The sequence below is a fragment of the Procambarus clarkii genome, chromosome 48 (genome assembly GCF_040958095.1).
Source record: "Procambarus clarkii isolate CNS0578487 chromosome 48, FALCON_Pclarkii_2.0, whole genome shotgun sequence".
In the NCBI taxonomy this organism is placed as follows: domain Eukaryota; kingdom Metazoa; phylum Arthropoda; class Malacostraca; order Decapoda; family Cambaridae; genus Procambarus; species Procambarus clarkii.
Window position 1 is genome coordinate 7,727,582 of NC_091197.1, and position 22,806 is coordinate 7,750,387.

Genomic DNA, 22,806 nt, shown 5'->3' on the forward strand with positions numbered 1-22,806 from the left:
AAAATCACGCTCAGGAGTCAAATTTCCGACATATCAGACATTTTGAAAACTGCAGGGGGGTTTGGGCAAAATATGACCCATCGCCGTTTTCAGTAATTGGCATATTTTCGGTATAAAAAGTCGTAATTTGAAACTGAAAATAGCTGCAGAGAGTCACAATTCGGCTCAAAAATCACGCTCAGGAGTCAAATTTCCGACATTGCAGACATTTTAAAAACTGCAGGGGGGTTTGGGCAAAATATGACCCATCGCCGTTTTCAGTAATTGGCATATTTTCGGTATGAAAAGTCGTAATTTGAAACTGAAAATAGGTGCAGAGAGTCAGAATTCGGCTAAAAAATCACGCTCAGGAGTCAAATTTCCGACATTTCAGACATTTTGAAAACTGCAGGGGGGTTTGGGCAAAATATGAACCATCGCCGTTTACAGTAATTGGCATATTTTCGGTATGAAACGTCGTATATTGAAACTAAAAATAGGTGCAGAGAGTCAGAATTCGGCTCAAAAATCACGCTCAGGAGTCAAATTTCCGACATTTCAGACATTTTAAAAACTGCAGGGGGGGGTTTGGGCAAAATATGACCCATCGCCGTTTTTAGTAATTGGCATATTTTCGGTATGAAACGTCGTAATTTGAAACAGAAAATAGGTGCAGAGAGTCAGAATTCGGCTCAAAAATCACACTCAGGAGTCAAATTTTCGACATTTCAGACATTTTGAAAACTTCAGGGGGGTTTGGGCAAAATATGACCCATCGCCGTTTTCAGTAATTGGCATATTTTCGGTATAAAAAGTCGTAATTTGAAACTGAAAATAGGTGCAGAGAGTCAGAATTCGGATAAAAAATCACGCTCAGGAGTCAAATTTCCGACATTTCAGACATTTTGAAAACTGCAGGGGGGTTTGGGCAAAATATGACCCATCGCCGTTTACAGTAATTGGCATATTTTCGGTATGAAACGTCGTAATTTGAAACTGAAAATAGGTGCAGAGAGTCAGAATTCGGCTCAAAAATCACGCTCAGGAGTCGAATTTCCGACATTTCAGACATTTTGAAAACTGCACGGGGGTTTGGGCAAAATATGACCCATCGACGTTTTCAGTAATTGGCATATTTTCGGTATAAAAAGTCGTAATTTGAAACTGAAAATAGCTGCAGAGAGTCACAATTCGGCTCAAAAATCACGCTCAGGAGTCAAATTTCCGACATTTCAGACATTTTAAAAACTGCAGGGGGGTTTGGGCAAAATATGACCCATCGCCGTTTTCAGTAATTGGCATATTTTCGGTATAAAAAGTCGTAATTTGAAACTGAAAATAGGTGCAGAGAGTCAGAATTCGGATAAAAAATCACGCTCAGGATTCAAATTTCCGACATTTCAGACATTTTGAAAACTGCAGGGGGGTTTGGGCAAAATATGACCCATCGCCGTTTACAGTAATTGGCATATTTTCGGTATGAAACGTCGTAATTTGTAACTGAAAATAGGTGCAGAGAGTCAGAATTCGGCTCAAAAATCACGCTCAGGAGTCAAATTTCCGACATTTCAGACATTTTAAAAACTGCAGGGGGGTTTGGGCAAAATATGACCCATCGCCGTTTTCAGTAATTGGCATATTTTCGGTATGAAACGTCGTATATTGAAACTGAAAATAGGTGCAGAGAGTCAGAATTCGGCTCAAAAATCACGCTCAGGAGTCAAATTTCCGATATTTCAGACATTTTGAAAACTGCAGGGGGGTTTGGGCAAAATATGACCCATCGCCGTTTACAGTAATTGGCATATTTTCGGTATGAAACGTCGTAATTTGAAACTGAAAATAGGTGCAGAGAGTCAGAATTCGGCTCAAAAATCACGCTCAGGAGTCAAATTTCCGACATTTCAGACATTTTGAAAACAGCAGGGGGGTTTGGGCAAAATATGACCCATCGCCATTTTCAGTAATTGGCATATTTTCGGTATAAAAATTCGTAATTTGAAACTAAAAATAGGTGCAGAGAGTCAGAATTCGGATAAAAAATCACGCTCAGGAGCCAAATTTCCGACATTTCAGACATTTTAAAAACTGCAGGGGGGTTTGGGCAAAATATGACCCATCGCTGTTTTCAGTAATTGGCATATTTTCGGTATGAAACGTCGTAATTTGAAACTGAAAATAGGTGCAGAGAGTCAGAAATCGGCTCAAAAATCACGCTCAGGAGTCAAATTTCCGACATTTCAGACATTTTGAAAACTGCAGGGGGGTTTGGTCAAAATATGACCCATCGCCGTTTTCAGTAATTGGCATATTTTCGGTATAAAAAACCGTAATTTGAAACTGAAAATAGGTGCAGAGAGTCAGAATTCGGATAAAAAATCACGCTCAGGACTCAAATTTAAGACATTTCAGACATTTTGAAAACTGTAGAGGGGTTTGGGCAAAATATGACCCATCGCCGCTTTCAGTAATTGGCATATTTTCGGTATGAAACGTCGTAATTTGAAACTGAAAATAGGTGCAGAGAGTCAGAATTCGGCTCAAAAATCACGCTCAGGAGCCAATTTCCGACATTTCAGATATTTTGAAAACTGCAGAGGGGTTTGGGCAAAATATGACCCATCGCCGTTTTCAGTAATTGGAATATTTTCGGTATAAAAAGTCGTAATTTGAAACTGAAAATAGGTGCAGAGAGTCAGTATTCGGCTCAAAAATCACGCTCAGGAGTCAAATTTCCGACATTTCAGACATTTTGAAAACTGCAGGGGGGTTTGGGCAAAATATGACCCATCGCCGTTTTCAGTAATTGGCATATTTTTGGTATGAAACGTCGTATATTGAAACTGAAAATAGGTGCAGAGAGTCAGAATTCGGCTCAAAAATCACGCTCAGGAGTCAAATTTCCGACATTTCAGACATTTTGAAAACTGCAGGGGGGTTTGGGCAAAATATGACCCATCGCCGTTTACAGTAATTGGCATATTTTCGGTATGAAACGTCGTAATTTGAAACTGAAAATAGGTGCAGAGAGTCAGAATTCGGCTCAAAAATCACGCTCAGGAGTCAAATTTCCGACATTTCAGACATTTTGAAAACAGCAGGGGGGTTTGGGCAAAATATGACCCATCGCCATTTTCAGTAATTGGCATATTTTCGGTATAAAAATTCGTAATTTGAAACTAAAAATAGGTGCAGAGAGTCAGAATTCGGATAAAAAATCACGCTCAGGAGCCAAATTTCCGACATTTCAGACATTTTGAAAACTGCAGGGGGGTTTGGGCAAAATATGACCCATCGCCGTTTACAGTAATTGGCATATTTTCGGTATAAAAAGTCGTAATTTGAAACTGAAAATAGCTGCAGAGAGTCACAATTCGGCTCAAAAATCACGCCCAGGAGTCAAATTTCCGACATTTCAAACATTTTGAAAACTGCAGGAGGGTTTGGTCAAAATATGACCCATCGCCGTTTTCAGTAATTGGCATATTTTCGGTATAAAAAGTCGTAATTTGAAACTGAAAATAGCTGCAGAGAGTCAGAATTTGGCTTAAAAATCACGCTCAGGAGTCAAATTTCCGACATTTCAGACATTTTAAAAACTGCAGGGGGGTTTGGCCAAAATATGACCCATCGCTGTTTTCAGTAATTGGCATATTTTCGGTATGAAAAGTCGTAATTTGAAACTGAAAATAGGTGCAGAGAGTCAGAATTCGGCTGGAAAATCACGCTCAGGAGTCAAATTTCCGACATTTCAGACATTTTGAAAACTGCAGGAGGGGTTGGGCAAAATATGACCCATCGCCGTTTTCAGTAATTGGCATATTTTCGGTATAAAAAGTCCTAGTTTGAAAATGAAAATAGGTGCAGAGAGTCAGAATTCGGCTCATAAATCACGCTCAGGAGTCAAATTTCCGACATTTCAGATATTTTGAAAACTGCAGGGGGCTTTGGGTAAAATTTGACCCATCGCCGTTTTTAGTAATTGGCATATTTTCGGTATAAAAAGTCGTAGTTTGAAACTGAAAATAGCTGCAGAGAGTCACAATTCGGCTCAAAAATCACGCCCAGGAGTCAAATTTCCGACATTTCAAACATTTTGAAAACTGCAGGAGGGTTTGGTCAAAATATGACCCATCGCCGTTTTCAGTAATTGGCATATTTTCGGTATGAAACTTCGTAATTTGAAACTGAAAATAGGTGCAGAGAGTCAGAATTCGGCTCAAAAATCACGCTCAGGAGTAAAATTTCCGACATTTCAGACATTTTAAAAACTGCAGGGGGGTTTGGGCAAAATATGACCCATCGCTGTTTTCAGTAATTGGCATATTTTCGGTATGAAACGTCGTAATTTGAAACTGAAAATAGGTGCAGAGAGTCAGAATTCGGCTAAAAAATCACGCTCAGGAGTCAAATTTCCGACATTTCAGACATTTTGAAAACTGCAGGGGGGTTTGGGCAAAATATGACCCATCGCCGTTTACAGTAATTGGCATATTTTCGGTATAAAAAGTCGTAATTTGAAACTGAAAATAGCTGCAGAGAGTCACAATTCGGCTCAAAAATCACGCTCAGGAGTCAAATTTCCGACATTTCAAACATTTTTAAAACTGCAGGGGGGTTTGGGCAAAATATGACCCATCGCCGTTTTCAGTAATTGGCATATTTTCGGTATGAAACGTCGTAATTTGAAACTGAAAATAGGTGTAGAGAGTCAGAATTCGGCTCAAAAATCACGCTCAGGAGTCAAATTTCCGACATTTCAGACATTTTGAAAACTGCAGGGGGGTTTGTGTAAAATATGACCCATCGCCGTTTTCAGTAATTGGCATATTTTCGGTATAAAAAGTCGTAATTTGAAACTGAAAATAGGTGCAGAGAGTCAGTATTCGGCTCAAAAATCACGCTCAGGAGTCAAATTTCCGACATTTCAGACATTTTAAAAATTGCAGGGGGGTTTGGGCAAAATATGACCCATTGCTGTTTTCAGTAATTGGCATATTTTCGGTATGAAACGTCGTAATTTGAAACTGAAAATAGGTGCAGAGAGTCAGAATTCGGCTCAAAAATCACGCTCAGGAGTAAAATTTCCGACATTTCAGACATTTTGAAAACTGCAGGGGGGTTTGGGTAAAATATGACCCATCGCCGTTTTCAGTAATTGGCATATTTTCGGTAGAAAAAGTCGTAATTTGAAACTGGAAATAGGTGCAGAGAGTCAGAATTCGGCTCAAAAATCACGCTCAAGAGTCAAATTTCCGACATTTCAGACATTCTAAAAACTGCAGGGGGGGGTTTGGGCAAATTATGACCCATCGCCGTTTTCAGTAATTGGCATATTTTCGGTATAAAAATTCGTAATTTGAAACTGAAAATAGGTGCAGAGAGTCCGAATTCGGCTCAAAAATCACGCTCAGGAGTCAAATTTCCGACATTTCAGACATTTTGAAAATTGCAGGGGGGTTTGGCAAAATATGACCCATCGCCGTTTTCAGTAATTGGCATATTTTCGGTATAAAAAGTCGTAATTTTAAACTGAAAATAGGTGCAGAGAGTTAGAATTCGGATGAAAAATCATGCTCAGGAGTCAAATTTCCGACATTTCAGACATTTTGAAAACTGCAGGGGGGTTTGGGCAAAATATGACCCATCGCCGTTTTCAGTAATTGGCATATTTTCGGTATAGAAAGTCGTAATTTGAAACTAAAAATAGGTGCAGAGAGTCAGAATTCGGCTCAAAAATCACGCTCAGGAGTCAAATTTCCGACATTTCAGACATTTTGAAAACTGCAGGGGGGGTTTGGGCAAAATATGACCCATCGCCATTTTCAGTAATTGGCATATTTTCGGTATAAAAATTCGTAATTTGAAACTAAAAATAGGTGCAGAGAGTCAGAATTCGGATAAAAAATCACGCTCAGGAGCCAAATTTCCGACATTTCAGACATTTTGAAAACTGCAGGGGGGTTTGGGCAAAATATGACCCATCGCCGTTTACAGTAATTGGCATATTTTCGGTATAAAAAGTCGTAATTTGAAACTGAAAATAGCTGCAGAGAGTCACAATTCGGCTCAAAAATCACGCTCAGGAGTCAAATTTCCGACATTTCAAACATTTTAAAAACTGCAGGGGGGTTTGGTCAAAATATGACCCATCGCCGTTTTCAGTAATTGGCATATTTTCGGTATAAAAAGTCGTAATTTGAAACTGAAAATAGCTGCAGAGAGTCAGAATTTGGCTTAAAAATCACGCTCAGGAGTCAAATTTCCGACATTTCAGACATTTTAAAAACTGCAGGGGGGTTTGGCCAAAATATGACCCATCGCTGTTTTCAGTAATTGGCATATTTTCGGTATGAAAAGTCGTAATTTGAAACTGAAAATAGGTGCAGAGAGTCAGAATTCGGCTGGAAAATCACGCTCAGGAGTCAAATTTCCGACATTTCAGACATTTTGAAAACTGCAGGCAAAATATGACCCATCGCCGTTTTCAGTAATTGGCATATTTTCGGTATAAAAAGTCGTAGTTTGAAAATGAAAATCGGTGCAGAGAGTCAGAATTCGGCTCAAAAATCACGCTCATAAGTCAAATTTCGGACATTTCAGATATTTTGAAAACTGCAGGGGAGTTTGGGCAAAATATGACCCATCGCCGTTTTCAGTAATTGGCATATTTTCGGTATGAAACTTCGTAATTTGAAACTGAAAATAGGTGCAGAGAGTCAGAATTCGGCTCAAAAATCACGCTCAGGAGTAAAATTTCCGACATTTCAGACATTTTAAAAACTGCAGGGGGGTTTGGGCAAAATATGACCCATCGCTGTTTTCAGTAATTGGCATATTTTCGGTATGAAACGTCGTAATTTGAAACTGAAAATAGGTGCAGAGAGTCAGAATTCGGCAAAAAAAATCACGCTCAGGAGTCAAATTTCCGACATTTCAGACATTTTGAAAACTGCAGGGGGGTTTGGGCAAAATATGACCCATCGCCGTTTACAGTAATTGGCATATTTTCGGTATAAAAAGTCGTAATTTGAAACTGAAAATAGCTGCAGAGAGTCACAATTCGGCTCAAAAATCACGCTCAGGAGTCAAATTTCCGACATTTCAAACATTTTTAAAACTGCAGGGGGGTTTGGGCAAAATATGACCCATCGCCGTTTTCAGTAATTGGCATATTTTCGGTATGAAACGTCGTAATTTGAAACTGAAAATAGGTGTAGAGAGTCAGAATTCGGCTCGAAAATCACGCTCAGGAGTCAAATTTCCGACATTTTAGACATTTAAAAACTGCAGGGGGGTTTGGGCAAAATATGACCCATCGCCGTTTTCAGTAATTGGCATATTTTCGGTATGAAATGTCGTAATTTGAAACTGAAAATAGGTGTAGAGAGTCAGAATTCGGCTCAAAAATCACGCTCAGGAGTCAAATTTCCGACATTTCAGACATTTTAAAAATTGCAGGGGGGTTTGGGCAAAATATGACCCATTGCTGTTTTCAGTAATTGGCATATTTTCGGTATGAAACGTCGTAATTTGAAACTGAAAATAGGTGCAGAGAGTCAGAATTCGGCTCAAAAATCACGCTCAGGAGTCAAATTTCCGACATTTCAGACATTTTGAAAACTGCAGGGGGGTTTGGGTAAAATATGACCCATCGCTGTTTTCAGTAATTGGCATATTTTCGGTAGAAAAAGTCGTAATTTGAAACTGGAAATAGGTGCAGAGAGTCAGAATTCGGCTCAAAAATCACGCTTAAGAGTCAAATTTCCGACATTTCAGACATTCTAAAAACTGCAGGGGGGGTTTGGGCAAAATATGACCCATCGCCGTTTTCAGTAATTGGCATATTTTCGGTATAAAAATTCGTAATTTGAAACTGAAAATAGGTGCAGAGAGTCCGAATTCGGCTCAAAAATCACGCTCAGGAGTCAAATTTCCGACATTTCAGACATTTTGAAAATTGCAGGGGGGTTTGGGCAAAATATGACCCATCGCCGTTTTCAGTAATTGGCATATTTTCGGTATAAAAAGTCGTAATTTGAAACTGAAAATAGGTGCAGAGAGTTAGAATTCGGATGAAAAATCATGCTCAGGAGTCAAATTTCCGACATTTCAGACATTTTGAAAACTGCAGGGGGGTTTGGGCAAAATATAACCCATCGCCGTTTACAGTAATTGGCATATTTTCGGTATAAAAAGTCGTAATTTGAAACTGAAAATAGATGTAGAGAGTCAGAATTCGGCTTAAAAATCACGCTCAGGAGTCAAATTTCCGACATTTCAGACATTTTGGCCAAAATGCAAAATTTTTGCCCGCCCACTGAAAAAATCGCATGGTTTTTGGCCGCTAGCGGCGAAAATCGCGCTATTTTTGGCCGGTAGCGGCGAAAATCGCGTATTTTGCCCGCCAGCTGCGAAAATCGCATGGTTTTTGGCCGCTAGCGGCGAAAATCGCGCGGTTTTTGGCTGGTTTCGGCGAAAATCGCGCTATTTTTGGCCGATAGCGGCGAAAATCGCGATTTTTGCCCGCCAGCTGCAAAAATTGCATGGTTTTTGCGCAAAATAGCGCGGTTTTCGGCCGCTATTGGCGAAAATCACGCTATTTTTGGCCGGTAGCGGCGAAAATCGCGATTTTTGCCCGGTAGCTGCGAAAATCGCATGGTTTTAGCGCAAAATAGCGCAGTTTTCGGCCGTTAGCGGCAAAAATCCCCCGATTTTTGGCCACTAGCGGCGAAAATCGCACGGTTTTCGGCCGCTAGCGGCGATAATCGCGCTATTTTTGGCCGGGAGCGGCGAAAATCGCGTTTTTTGCCCGCCAGCTGCGAAAATCGCATGGTTTTTGGCCGCTAGCGGCGAAAATCGCGCGGTTTTTGTCCGGTAGCAGCGAAAATAGCGCTATTTTTGCCCGCCAGCTGCAAAAATCGCATGGTTTTTGGCCGCTAGCGGCAAAAGTCGCGCGGTTTTTGGCCGGTAGCGGCAAAAATCGCGATATTTTTGCCCGCCAGCTTCGAAAATCGCATGGTTTTTGGCCGCTAGCGGCGAAAATCGCGCGGTTTTTGGCAGGTAGCGGCGAAATTCGCGCGATTTTTGCCAACTAGCTGCCAAAATCGCATGGTTTCTGGCCGCAAGCGTCGAAAATAGCGCGGTTTTCGGCAGTTAGCGGCAAAAATCGCCCGATTTTTGGCCGCTAGCGGCGAAAATCGCACGGTTTTTGGCCGCTAGCAGGGAAAATCGCGCTATTTTTGGCCGGTAGTGGCGAAAAGCGCGATTTTTGCCCGCCAGCTGCGAAAATCGCATGGTTTTTGGCCGCTAGCGGCGAAAATCGCGCGGTTTTTGGCCGGTAGCGGCGAAAATCGCGCTATTTTTGGCCGGTAGCGTCGAAAATCGCGATTTTTGGCCGCCAGCTGCGAAAATTGCATGGTTTTTGCGCAAAATAGCGCGGTTTTCGGCCGTTACCGGCAAAAATCGACCGATTTTTGGCCGCTAGCGGCGAAAATCGCGCTATTTTTGGCTGGTAGCGGCGAAAATCGCGAATTTTGCCCGCCAGCTGCGAAAATCGCATGGTTTTTGCTCAAAATAGCGCTGTTTTCGGCCGTTAGCGGCAAAAATCGCACGGTTTTTGGCCGCTATTGGCGAAACGTGCTATTTTTGGCCAGTAGCGGCGAAAATCGCGATTTTTGCCCGCCAGCTGCGAAAATCGCATAGTTTTTGGTCGCTAGCGGCGAAAATCGCACGGTTTTTGGCCGGTAGCGGCGAAAATAGCGCTATTTTTGCCCGCCAGCTGCAAAAATCGCATGGTTTTTGGCCGCTAGCGGCGAAAATCGCGCAATTTTTGGCCGCTAGCGGCGAAAATCGCACGGTTTTTGGCCGCTAGCGGTGAAAATCGCGCTATTTTTGGCCGGTAGCGGCGAAAATCGCGATTTATGCCCGCCAGCTGCGAAAATCGCATGGTTTTTGGCAGCTAGCGGCGAAAATCGCGCGATTTTTGGCCGGTAGCGGCGAAAATCGCATGGTTTTTGCGCAAAATAGCGCGGTTTTCGGCCGTTAGCGGCAAAAATCGCCCGATTTTTGGCCACTAGCGGCGAAAATCGCACGGTTTTTGGCCGCTATTGGCGAAAATCGCGCTATTTTTGGCCGGTAGCGGCGAAAATCGCGATTTTTGCCCGCCAGCTGCGAAAATCGCATGATTTTTGGCCGCTAGCGGCGAAAATCGCGCGGTTTTTGTCCAGTAGCGGCGAAAATAGCGCTATTTTTGCCCGCCAGCTGCAAAAATCGCATGGTTTTTGGCCGTTAGCGGGAAAAGTCGCGCGGTTTTTGGCCGGTAGCGGCAAAAATCGCGCTATTTTTGCCCGCCAGCTTCGAAAATCGCATGGGTTTTGGCCGCTAGCGGCGAAAATCGCGCGGTTTTTGGCAGGTAGCGGCGAAATTCGCGCGATTTTTGCCAACCGATTTTTTGGCAAAAATCGCATGGTTTCTGGCCGCTAGCTTCGAAAATAGCGCGGTTTTCGGCAGTTAGCGGCGAAAATCTCACGGTTTTTGGCCGCTAGCGGCGAAAATCACGCTATTTTTGGCCGGTAGTGGCGACAATCGCGATTTTTGCCCGCCAGCTGCGAAAATCGCATGGTTTTTGGCCGCTACCGGCGAAAATCGCGCGGTTTTTGGCCGGTAGCGGCGAAAATCGCGAATTTTGCCCGCCAGCTGCGAAAATCGCATGGTTTTTGCGCAAAATAGCGCTGTTGTCGGCCGTTAGCGGCAAAAATCGCCCGATTTTTGGCCGCTAGCGGCGAAAATCGCACGGTTTTTGGCCGGTAGCGGCGAAAATAGCGCTATTTTTGCCCGCCAGCTGCGAAAATCGCAAGGTTTTTGGCCGCTAGCGGCGAAAATCGCGCAATTTTTGGCCGGTAGCGGCGAAAATCGCGATTTTTGCCTGCCAGCTGCGAAAATCGCAAGGTTTTTGGCCGCTAGCGGCGAAAATCGCGCGGTTTTTGGCCGCTAGCGGCGAAAATCGCGCTATTTTTGGCCGGTAGCGGCGAAAATCGCGAATTTTGCCCGCCAGCTGCGAAAATCGCATAGTTTTTGGTTGCTAACGGCGAAAATCGCGCGATTTTTGGCCGGTAGCGGCGAAAATAGCGCTATTTTTGCCCGCCAGCTGCAAAAATCGCATGGTTTTTGGCCGCTAGCGGCGAAAATCGCGCAATTTTTAGCCGCTAGCGACGAAAATCGCATGGTTTTTGGCCGCTAGCGGCGAAAATCGCGCTATTTTTGGCCGGTAGTGGCGAAAATCACGCTATTTTTGGCCGGTAGCGGCGAAAATCGCGATTTTTGTCAGCCAGCTGCGAAAATCGAATTGTTTTTGCGCAAAATAGCGCGGTTTTCGGCCGTTAGCGGCAAAAATCGCCCGATTTTTGGTCTCTAGCGGCGAAAATCGCGCAATTTTTGGCCGGTAGCGGCGAAAATCGCGATTTTTGCCTGCCAGCTGCGAAAATCGCAAGGTTTTTGGCCGCTAGCGGCGAAAATCGCGCGGTTTTTGGCCGCTAGCGGCGAAAATCGCGCTATTTTTGGCCGGTAGCGGCGAAAATCGCGAATTTTGCCCGCCAGCTGCGAAAATCGCATGGTTTTTGCGCAAAATAGCGCTGTTGTCGGCCGTTAGCGGCAAAAATCGCCCGATTTTTGGCCGCTAGCGGCGAAAATCGCACGGTTTTTGGCCGGTAGCGGCGAAAATAGCGCTATTTTTGCCTGCCAGCTGCGAAAATCGCATAGTTTTTGGTTGCTAACGGCGAAAATCGCGCGGTTTTTGGCCGGTAGCGGCGAAAATAGCGCTATTTTTGCCCGCCAGCTGCAAAAATCGCATGGTTTTTGGCCGCTAGCGGCGAAAATCGCGCAATTTTTAGCCGCTAGCGACGAAAATCGCATGGTTTTTGGCCGCTAGCGGCGAAAATCGCGCTATTTTTGGCCGGTAGCGACGAAAATCGCGATTTTTGCCCGCCAGCTGCAAAAATCGCATGGTTTTTGGCAGCTAGCGGCGAAAATCGCGCAATTTTTGGCCGCTAGCGGCGAAAATCGCACGGTTTTTGGCCGCTAGCGGCGAAAATCGCGCGATTTTTGGCCGGTAGCTTCGAAAATCGCGATTTTTGCCCGCCAGCTGCAAAAATCGCATGGTTTTTGGCCGCTAGCGGCGAAAATCGCGCGATTTTTGGCCGGTAGTGGCGAAAATCACGCTATTTTTGGCCGGTAGCGGCGAAAATCGCGATTTTTGTCAGCCAGCTGCGAAAATCGAATTGTTTTTGCGCAAAATAGCGCGGTTTTCGGCCGTTAGCGGCAAAAATCGCCCGATTTTTAGCCACTAGCGGCGAAAATCGCACGGTTTTTGGCCGCTAGCGTCGAAAATCGCGCGGTTTTTGGCCGGTAGCGGCGAAAATGGCGCTATTTTTGCCCGCCAGCTGCAAAAATCGCATGGTTTTTGGCCGCTAGCGGCGAAAATCGCGAAATTTTTTCATCCGCTAGCGGCGAAAATCGCACGGTTTTTGGCCGCTAGCGGCGAAAATCGCGCTATTTTTGGCCGGTAGCGGCGAAAATCGCGATTTTTGCCCGCCAGCTGCGAAAATCGCATGGTTTTTGGCCACTAGCGGCGAGAATCGCTCAGTTTTTGGCCGGTAGCGGCGAAAATCGCGCTATTTTTGGCCGGTAGCGGCGAAAATCGCGATTTTTGCCTGCCAGCGGTGAAAATCGCATGGTTTTTGCGCAAAATAGCGCGGTTTTCGGCCGTTAGCGGTAAAAATCGCCCGATTTTTGGCCGCTAGCGGCGAAAATCGCACGGTTTTTGGCCGCTATTGTCGAAAATCGCGCTATTTTTGGCCGGTAGCGGCGAAAATCGCGATTTTTGCCCGCCAGCTTCGAAAATCGCATAGTATTTGGCCGCTAGCGGCGAAAATCGCGCGGTTTTTGGCCGTTAGCGGCGAAAATAGCGTTATTTTTGCCCGCCAGCTTCGAAAATCGCATGGTTTTTGGCCGGTAGCGGCGAAAATCGCGCGGTTTTTAGCCGGTAGCAGCGAAAATCGCGATTTTTGCCCGCCAGCTTCGAGAATCGCATGGTTTTTGGCCGCTAGCGGCGAAAATCGCACGGTTTTTGGCCGCTAGCGGCGAAAATCGCGCTATTTTTGGCCGGTAGCGGCGAAAATCGTGATTCTTGCCCGCCAGCTGTGAAAATCGCATGGTTTTTGGCCGCTAGCAGCGAAAATCGCGCGATTTTTGGCCGGTAGCGGCGAAAATCACGCTATTTTTGGCCGGTAGCGGCGAAAATCGCGATTTTTGCCCGCCAGCTGCGAAAATTGCATGGTTTTTGCGCAAAATAGCGCGGTTTTCCGCCGTTAGCGGCAAAAATCGCCCGATTTTTGGCCACTAGCGGCGAAAATCGCACGGTTTTCGGCCGCTAGCGGCGAAAATCGCGCTATTTTTGGCCGGTAGTGGCGAAAATCGCGATTTTTGCCCGCCAGCTGCGAAAATCGCATGGTTTTTGGCCGCTAGTGGCGAAAATCCGCTAGCGGCGAAAATCGCGCAATTTTTGGCCGCTAGTGGCGAAAATCGCACGGTTTTTGGCCGGTAGCGGCGAAAATCGCGATTTTTGCCCGCCAGCTGCGAAAATCGCATGGTTTTTGGCCGCTAGCGGCGAAAATCGCGCGGTTTTTGTCGGGTAGCGGCGAAAATAGCGCTATTTTTGCCCGCCAGCTGCAAAAATCGCATGGTTTTTGGCCGCTAGCGGCAAAAGTCGCGCGGTTTTTGGCCGGTAGTGGCAAAAATCGCGCTATTTTTGCCCGCCAGCTGCGAAAATCGCATGGTTTTTGGCCGCTAGCGGCGAAAATCGCGCAGTTTTTGGCAGGTAGCGGCGAAATTCGCGCGATTTTTGCCAGCCAGCTGCAAAAATCGCATGGTTTCTGGCCGCTAGCGTCGAAAATAGCGCGGTTTTCGGCAGTTAGCGGCAAAAATCGCCCGATTTTTGGCCGCTAGCAGCTAAAATCGCACGGTTTTTGGCCGCTAGCGGCGAAAATCGCGCTATTTTTGGCCGGTAGTGGCGAAAATCGCGATTTTTGCCCGCCAGCTGCGAAAATCGCATGGTTTTTGGCCGCTTGCGGCGAAAATCGCGCGGTTTTTGGCCAGTAGCGGCGAAAATCGCGCTATTTTTGGCTGGTAGCGGCGAAAATCGCGATTTTTGCCCGCCAGCTGCGAAAATCGCATGGTTTTTGCGCAAAATAGCGCGGTTTTCGGCCGTTAGCGGCAAAAATCGCCCGATTTTTGGCCACTAGCGGCGAAAATCGCACAGTTTTCGGCCGCTAGCGGTGAAATTTGCGCTATTTTTGGCCGGTAGCGGCGAAAATCGCGATTTTTGCCCGCCAGCTGCGAAAATCGCATGGTTTTTGGCCGGTAGCGGCGAAAATCGCGCGGTTTTTGTCCGGTAGCGGCAAAAATAGCGCTATTTTTGCCCGCCAGCTGCAAAAATCGCATGGTTTTTGGCCGCTAGCGGCAAAAGTCGCGCGGTTTTTGGCCAGTAGCGGCAAAAATCGCGCTATTTTTGCCCGCCAGCTGCGAAAATCGCATGGTTTTTGGCCGCTAGCGGCGAAAATCGCGCGGTTTTTGGCAGGTAGCGGCGAAATTCGCGCGATTTTTGCCAGCCAGCTGCAAAAATTTATTTATTTATTTATTTATTTATTTATGCATATACAAGAATGTACATAAGGAATGTGAGGATACAAATATGGTAATTACAGTCTTGTAAAGCCACTAGCACGCGCAGCGTTTCGGGCAGAATCGCATAGTTTTTGGCCGCTAGCGTCGAAAATAGCGCGGTTTTCGGCAGTTAGCGGCAAAAATCGCCCGATTTTTGGCCGCTAGCAGCGAAAATCGCGCTATTTTTGGCCGGTAGCGGCGAAAATCGCGAATTTTGCCCGCCAGCTGCGAAAACCTGTCACCTGTTTGCAGTAGTTTATCCCATAGACATTCCAACATAGTATCGTTTTCTGTAAACATTCCTACAATACATTCTTTAAAGATTTTTAAAGCACAGACTATTGTATATAATGTTGATTGTTGAAGCTCTCTTATTCTATGTAATAATTTATAGTGCTTTTTATAATTTACTGATAACAACTGATATTTCTCAAAACAAAACTACGAGCCTTCTACAGGATGTAGCTGATCTGTAATATTCTAAGAGTATGGACAATAGTAGGTAAATTTCACAACCAATGTTAGACCTGCAAACTACAGTTGTCATTATAATTGAACCAATCACGACTATTCCGCTGTCCACGACGATGGACGGGTACTGTGAGACGTAAATTGGTACGTAAGGAAGAGTTAGTGCCTTGAAAAAAAATAACTAGGAAAATACCACATATAAATAATTCATAAGTAAAATATTGACTATAAGCATTAAGTCATATATGTGCTGTCTTGTGCGAGAACGAGTTGCAACACTCGCTACTCAACACTCACCCCTCAACACCTACACTTCGCGAGCAGGTGTCATGGTTGACGTTCTCCAACACTGTCACCATCAACATCACTCCAACACTGTCACCATCAACATCACTCCAACACTGTCACCATCAACATCACTCCAACACTGTCACCATCAACATCACTCCAACACTGTCACCATCAACATCACTCCAACACTGTCACCATCAACATCACTCCAACACTGTCACCATCAACATCACTCCAACACTGTCACCTTCAACATCACTCCAACACTGTCACCATCAACACCACTCCAACACTGTCACCATCAACATCACTCCAACACTGTCACCATCAACATCACTCCAACACTGTCACCATCAACATCACTCCAACACTGTCACCATCAACATCACTCCAACACTGTCACCATCAACATCACTCCAACACTGTCACCATCAACATCACTCCAACACTGTCACCATCAACATCACTCCAACACTGTCACCATCAACATCACTCCAACACTGTCACCATCAACATCACTCCAACACTGTCACTCCACAATCACTGCATGATGCATTGTTACCATTATTCAATCAATGACTTTTTGCTTAAATTATTATTAATTGGAACATATATGTAAGTGAAACTCCAATAGACCTATTGGCCTATACGTGGCAGCTCGTACAGATATCCCCCAAAGTCATTCATATGTGTGTGTAACCTACGCTTGAAACACTCAAGTGATCCCACCTCTAATACTTTCCCGATTACTTACTCCATAGATCAACCAACCTATTTCCAAACCAGTATTTACCCAGGTCTTTCCTTAGTAAAACAGGAAGCAATATACCTTGTTTCCTGTTCTATTTTGTGTGGATATATTGAGCATCTTGTTAATATCCCCCCTGATATACCCTTCAATCCACTTTTATATCTCAATCTTAAGAAATTTCTGTATAGAGACTGACAGTTGATTGATTGATCACACACAGGAGTCGCTGGAAACTGTTGAGAAGAGATACATGGAAATACTGGCTGAGAAGCAGCGAATTGAAGAGGAGAGGATGGCAGCCATGCAGGTGGTGTATCCATGTGTCTTGTCACACATTTGTTGATTCATACATCAATTCATTCATCTATCAGTACATTCATTTGTCTATCCATTCGTTTGTCTACGTATTCCTCTGTCTATTAATTTATATATCAATACAATACATCCATCAATTCATTCATCCATCAATCCCCTCACCCGCCAATCCATTCCTCCATTCACCTATTCATCCACCAATCTATCAATTATAGACCGGGGAAGTGGTTCAAATAGCTTCGGCTATCACTTCCTTATGTCCGGTCGTGATGGTCAAGCGGATTAAGGCGTCCTGTAGATACTAGTTGCGTTGCTCCTGGGAGTATGGGTTCGAGTCACTTCTGGGGTGTGAGTTTTCAGTCATATTATATATATATATATGTCGTACCTAGTAGCCAGAACGCACTTCTCAGCCTACTATGCAAGGCCCGATTTGCCTAATAAGCCAAGTTTTCCTGAATTAATATATTTTCTCTAATTTTTTTCTTATGAAATGATAAAGCTACCTATTTCATTACGTATGAGGTAAAAAAAATTTTATTGGAGTTAAAATTAACGTAGATATATGACCGAACCTAACCAACCCTACCTAACCTAACCTAACCTAACCTATCTTTATATGTTAGGTTAGGTTAGGTAGCCGAAAAAGTTAGGTTAGGTTAGGTAGTCGAAAAACAATTAATTCATGAAAACTTGGCTTATTAGGCAAATCGGGCCTTGCATAGTAGGCAGAGAAGTGCGTTCTGGCTACTAGGTACGACATATTATATATATATATATATATATATATATATATATATATATATATATATATATATATATATATATATATATATATATATATATATATATATATATATATATAATTTTTTTTTTTTTTTTTTTTTTTTTAATAGGGAAGGGAGTACCACCTCTGGCTGGAAGAAGGGGGACCCATAGCCTCGGAGGAAACCACACATAACGCATTAACGCATTATATATATATATAATATATATATATATATAACCACTCGGATGCGAATGGAACGTTATGTGAAAATTTCAAAGCAATCAGTAAAAAACTTTGAGATTAGCGACTTTTAACAAGCGAACATTTACATTTTTAAAACTATTTATATAAATTTCAATACAGTATAAGTTCTGGATCATTTTTTAGCACATTACCAGTGTAACACATTTGCCTTCAATTGTTTAGTACACTTTTGTCTGTCTTTATCTATAAGAGTCGTTTTCAATATAGCTTCGGCAACTAACTTACGTGGAAGGGTTCCACTACCCCAGGATTCAAGATCACTAGAAGTTTCATCTGACTGGCAGGGACACATGTTTGGAGGGTTCAGGGAGGGAGAGGAAGGGTTTGGGTGGCAGTCATTGCTTACAAGTTCCCTCACACACGTGAGTAGCTCTGCAATATCGTTGGTGGATTTTTTCTCATGTTGCAGCGGCTGCAAGAGCAGCTCCGTCACCTGTTGTGACTGCTGCTGATGTTGCTGCCACCGTTTATGATTGGCAGCTGCTGTTTGATCAGTTGAGCGACCCAAGGGAGAGTTGCTAGTGAGGCTGAGGTTGGGATCCTTCTCATATTGATTCTGTTCCTTATCCCCCACTTCCAGTTGACTGTGGGGTCCAGCTGTTGAAGTCCCCCCACAGTAGGTGACATTATTCCAGATCTAGAGTAGAAATATGAGAGGCACACGAAATTTTTTTTTTTTTCTTGCGCCTCTTCATCGGCTTCTTCATGGACGTTTAATATATTCAGGCGGCGGCTCTGCAGGAATCTTAGAGCCACGTCCCGCGCTCCAGAACCATCATCTCCGTGTCCTCGCAACTCAGATCTCGTGGGATGTATCTCCTAAATATCCACAATATGGTGCCGTGTGTGGTCCCTCTTCTCACTTCCTCGTCTCTGCCTCCCTGTCCTCGCCTTACCATCCTGCGTATGCGGTCCTGCCCTCTCCTCATGGCTGTCATCACGTCCAGTGCCACGGGAGGCCCCTCAGAGCGCCATCTTCAGTCTTCACTTGCGTCCTCCACGTTTGATGACCCTTCTCCTGGTCTCGCACTCACAGCCGATCTCCTTCACACATTCCTGTCGGTACCGACATTCGGAATTCTTTCACCTGAGGGTCCCCATCTCTCTAAGTGGCCTCGACGAGGACAGGAAGCAGGCAGCTTGTCAAATGTCCCCCGACCCCATTTGTCCTGATGATTTTATCTAGCTGAATCGTAAACTGCAGCAGTGTTTTGGCTTTTACGGCTTCGGCGGGTATGCGGTTCCATGTGTTTATAACCCTTTTAGATGAAAAAGCATCCTGTTTTCCTCCTGTTACGGAGGCAGGACGTGTAAAATACCTCTGAGTAGGTTACGTATTGGCAACATATTGTTAGCGTTTAGGCACTTGATGTAATTGAAACATGCCTCTTGCTGCCTGACCGGCTCTGTTCCGCTAACAGTTACGCATCTACTTCAGAGTGCATAGATTTGAAGATGATTGGAAATTTAGTTCTCATTTTTTTTTTAGTCAAATGATCCTTCGTGTCTGATTTCTATGACCACAATCGTTTTGTCTTCCTGCTCACGTATTTTATCCTGAATAATATCTAGGAAATTGTTAATCCTAGTTAAATACTCTGGGGGTAGTGCTGTGTTGCCTGGACTTGTACCTTCTTTTGATAATTACTTACTCCCTGCAGGCTGAGTTCCGGAGGGAGCACGCAGCGCGCACCATCCAGAGGGCCTGGCAGCACTACAAGATGCGTAAAATGCTGAAGAAGGCGCAGAAGAAGAAGAAGAAGAGACCAAAAGATGCCAAGAAGTGATTGTGAAGAGAATACTTCTCAAACTTAATACTCTTCTCTAATATTTTATTTCCATATGTTGATAACATCTTAATTAATTCCACCCAGATAATTGTATAAAGAGTGAAGGTCCATCTACAACACAGCTTACTTTAGAAACAGAAAGGAAAGTCTCCCTTCCTGTCCTAGACTCACGAATAATGAATTACTCATATTCACGTTCAAAGTCAAGCGGTGTGGGAGATTGTTTTTCCACAGCTGGTAGGCTAAATGTATAGTCTTAGCCGTTGTTCCCATGAGGCGGGTGGGGTTCTCTAGTGCTTAACTCAAGCATTCTAGTCACTGGCTGAGCTATGATAAGACAAAGGTATCTATTGTCTCATGCCACACACGTATTATTTATGTCAATAAGTCTCTGAAATGAGACTTATTTCTGTAGATGTATAAGAAATGTAAACAATAAGTCTATAAAATGAGTTACAAACAGAATGTTGGATTTCTAAATAGAGCTAGTATATATTATGCCTAAAGCCACTAATACGCACAGAATTTCGGGCAAGATATGGGGAAAAAAAGCATAAAAACAAACTAATTAAAAATAAAACTAATTGAGATCAAAAGCATGAATTGAATTGAAGTAGAAAAAAGAACTTGCCCGAAACGCTATGCGTGTTAGTGGCTTTACAAGAATGTTAATTTAACTTATTTTCTATATTCTCCGTTAACCCCCAATGTAACTTGTATATAAATAAACATAAATAAATAAATAAAATAAATAAGAATGACAATGTAGCAAGTGTATTATGTCATTGTCAGTAATGTACTTTCTCAATATTCTCATTGGCTTATGTGCAGGTAATGAGATGGGTCTTAATTCTACTTTGTCCACTAATTATACAGTCCACAATTAACATCTCTTCCCAAGTGTACAGTTAACACCTCTTCAATACCCCGAGGCTCATGGTATTGGGGGTGCTATATCAAGTTGGATTAGGGCATGACTATACCAAAGAAAACAGATAATATAAAAGGGGTTAAGTCTGAGTGGGAAAATGTTGTAAGGGGAGTGCCTCAAGGCTCTGTCCTGGGACCTCTGTTGTTTATAATATATATATAAATGATTTAGATTCAGGTTTGAGTAGCAACATTTACAAATTTGCCGATGATTAGTGAATAATAGGCGACTCGGTGCTGAAGACACCTGGAGCTGAAGGCTTAAGTAATAGTTGGCAGTATTCAGAAGTTTTTTTTATTTATTTATAAAAGTACAATAAACACAATAAAAAAGATACAAAGCCTGACAAAGTATATAGTAAAGAACCCAAAGAACTCTTAAGACAACAAGCATTATACAGAAACAAATGCAAGAGCATGAAGACTTTTTTGGCACAAGAATACAACCTAAAAAAAAATCCAATCATGCATAACACAAGATCCACACGAGTAACACAGAGAACACAAAGGCACACACAGAGCAGCTACACACAAGCCAGCGGCACAAAAAAAAATTAAAATAACACAAGGGAAAAATACATGAAGCATGACTGATAAAAGTACCCAAAAGGGCCACACACACAAGGCATAAGCCCACACAAACAGGAGCACAGCACCGGAGCACGCAGGAGTCGGACGCAACAAAACGCCCACACACACAAACAGGATGAAACACCAGAACGCACGGGAACTGGGAAACAAGGTCCAGAACCACAGCCAAGCACACACACACACACACACACACACACACACACACACACACACACACACACACAAATGGAAACTGAGTGCCCAAATGAGCCACAGAGATATTAGAAAGAACTTTTTTAGTGTCAGAGTGGTTGACAAATGGAATGCATTAGGAAGTGATGTGGTGGAGGCTGACTCCATACACAGTTTCAAGGGTAGATATGACAGAGCCCGATAGGCTCATGAATCTGTACACCTGTTGATTGACGGTTGAGAGGCGGGACCAAAGAGCCAGAGCTCAACCCCCGCAAACACAACTAGGTGAGTACACACACACACACACAAACATCGGAACACGCAGGATCCGGCAAAGGAACACGAAACACACGCACAACACACACAAACCCAAACAACAAGGACACACGCAAGGAGCAACACAAAAGCACAGCGCAGGCAAACACACACAACTCACCGCCGAGGAAGCCCTCAGGGGGCAGGGGGAATACACACAACCCAAACGCCCAAATGACCCAACAAGCCCTCCCCCCAAATCCATCATCGACACCACACCAATACACTAATCAAACCCCCGACCCCCCACCAACCCCAAAGCATCACCCTGAACATACGCGTCAGTGAACCAATCAGCAAACCTCACCGGAAAAGCACGCCGCAACCACCACCACGTGAAACGCAAACGCCCCCGCAGAAAACCCAGAATCGGGCGAACCCTGTAGCACTCCAAACGCCCAACCCACACGCAAAACATATAATCCGCAATCAAGACACTCAGGGTGTTCTGAAGTCGCCCGGAGCCCTGAGGAAACGAAAGAAACAGGAACAGTAAAACATCCCCCCAGAAACCCGGGCCCACAGAACACCGCAATCACATCACACAACCAAGCAACTAAACCCTGTACCCTCTCACAAAAATAAAACACATGTAACTGCGTCTCAAACAATCCACAATGTGCACACGCCGCGGAAGAACGCAACACAAGCATACACAAACGATCATTCGACGGCAAGGACTCGTGCAGCATACCAAAGAGAAACTCCCGCTGCTGCGGAGCCAAATGCCGCCCACCCAAGACCGACCAAATCCCCCCCCCCCCAATCCCAGCATGGAAACAAACCCTCAACCCGATGGCTCACACGACGAAGGAGAGCCCCATAAACCCCCAGACACGACAGGGACAAAAACCCAGGAACACGACAGCTTCCGCAGAATCCCAACCGCCCACGAATACACAACAGGTGTACAAAAGGCGACATCACACTCAGCCCCTAACTCGAGCAAATAGCTAAACCGAACCGAACAGAAATAAACCCCAAGCGCACCGAGGCCCCCACCCACCCCCAAATACTGACGCAATGACACCCAAAATAAAGCCAATGCCTTGGTAAAAAACATCAGGGATGCCAACACCCGCAAAACCATGGAGGAGCGACGAACCGGATGAAACTTCCCACACCACACATACCGATAGACTCTGCACTCCAACCTATGAGCACGCCGCCGATCCAGAGGGAAGCACCGAGCCAAAAACCACACCCTCGAAAGAACTTTACTAGTAACAACAATCGCCCGCTGATAAACCGTCAATGGACGCGAGGATAACAAACCAACCGCCACCTCAACCGACCGAAACACCGCATCCCAATTCCACTCCAAGGATTGGGCATACGAGCTAAACCAATTAACTCCGAGAACCCGAAGCGACCTGACCACCGGAAACCACAACCCCGCCCACACTGAACGGGAGGTCCAGCTCCATCAGACAGGACTTATTCCT

General features: G+C 44.3%; 1 protein-coding gene across 1 annotated transcript in view; it reads left to right on the plus strand.

Moving 5' to 3' along the window:
* LOC123764906 (dynein regulatory complex protein 10) overlaps positions 1-20,403 on the plus strand; it is a 48,101-nt gene extending 27,698 nt beyond the window's left edge. The window contains exons 7-8 of the mRNA XM_045753104.2: positions 16,434-16,520; positions 19,223-20,403. Of these exons, the coding sequence (XP_045609060.2) occupies positions 16,434-16,520; positions 19,223-19,348 (213 nt within the window). The 3' untranslated portion in view covers positions 19,349-20,403. The remainder of the gene's footprint in view (positions 1-16,433; positions 16,521-19,222) is intronic.
* The last annotated feature ends 2,403 nt before the right edge of the window (positions 20,404-22,806 follow it).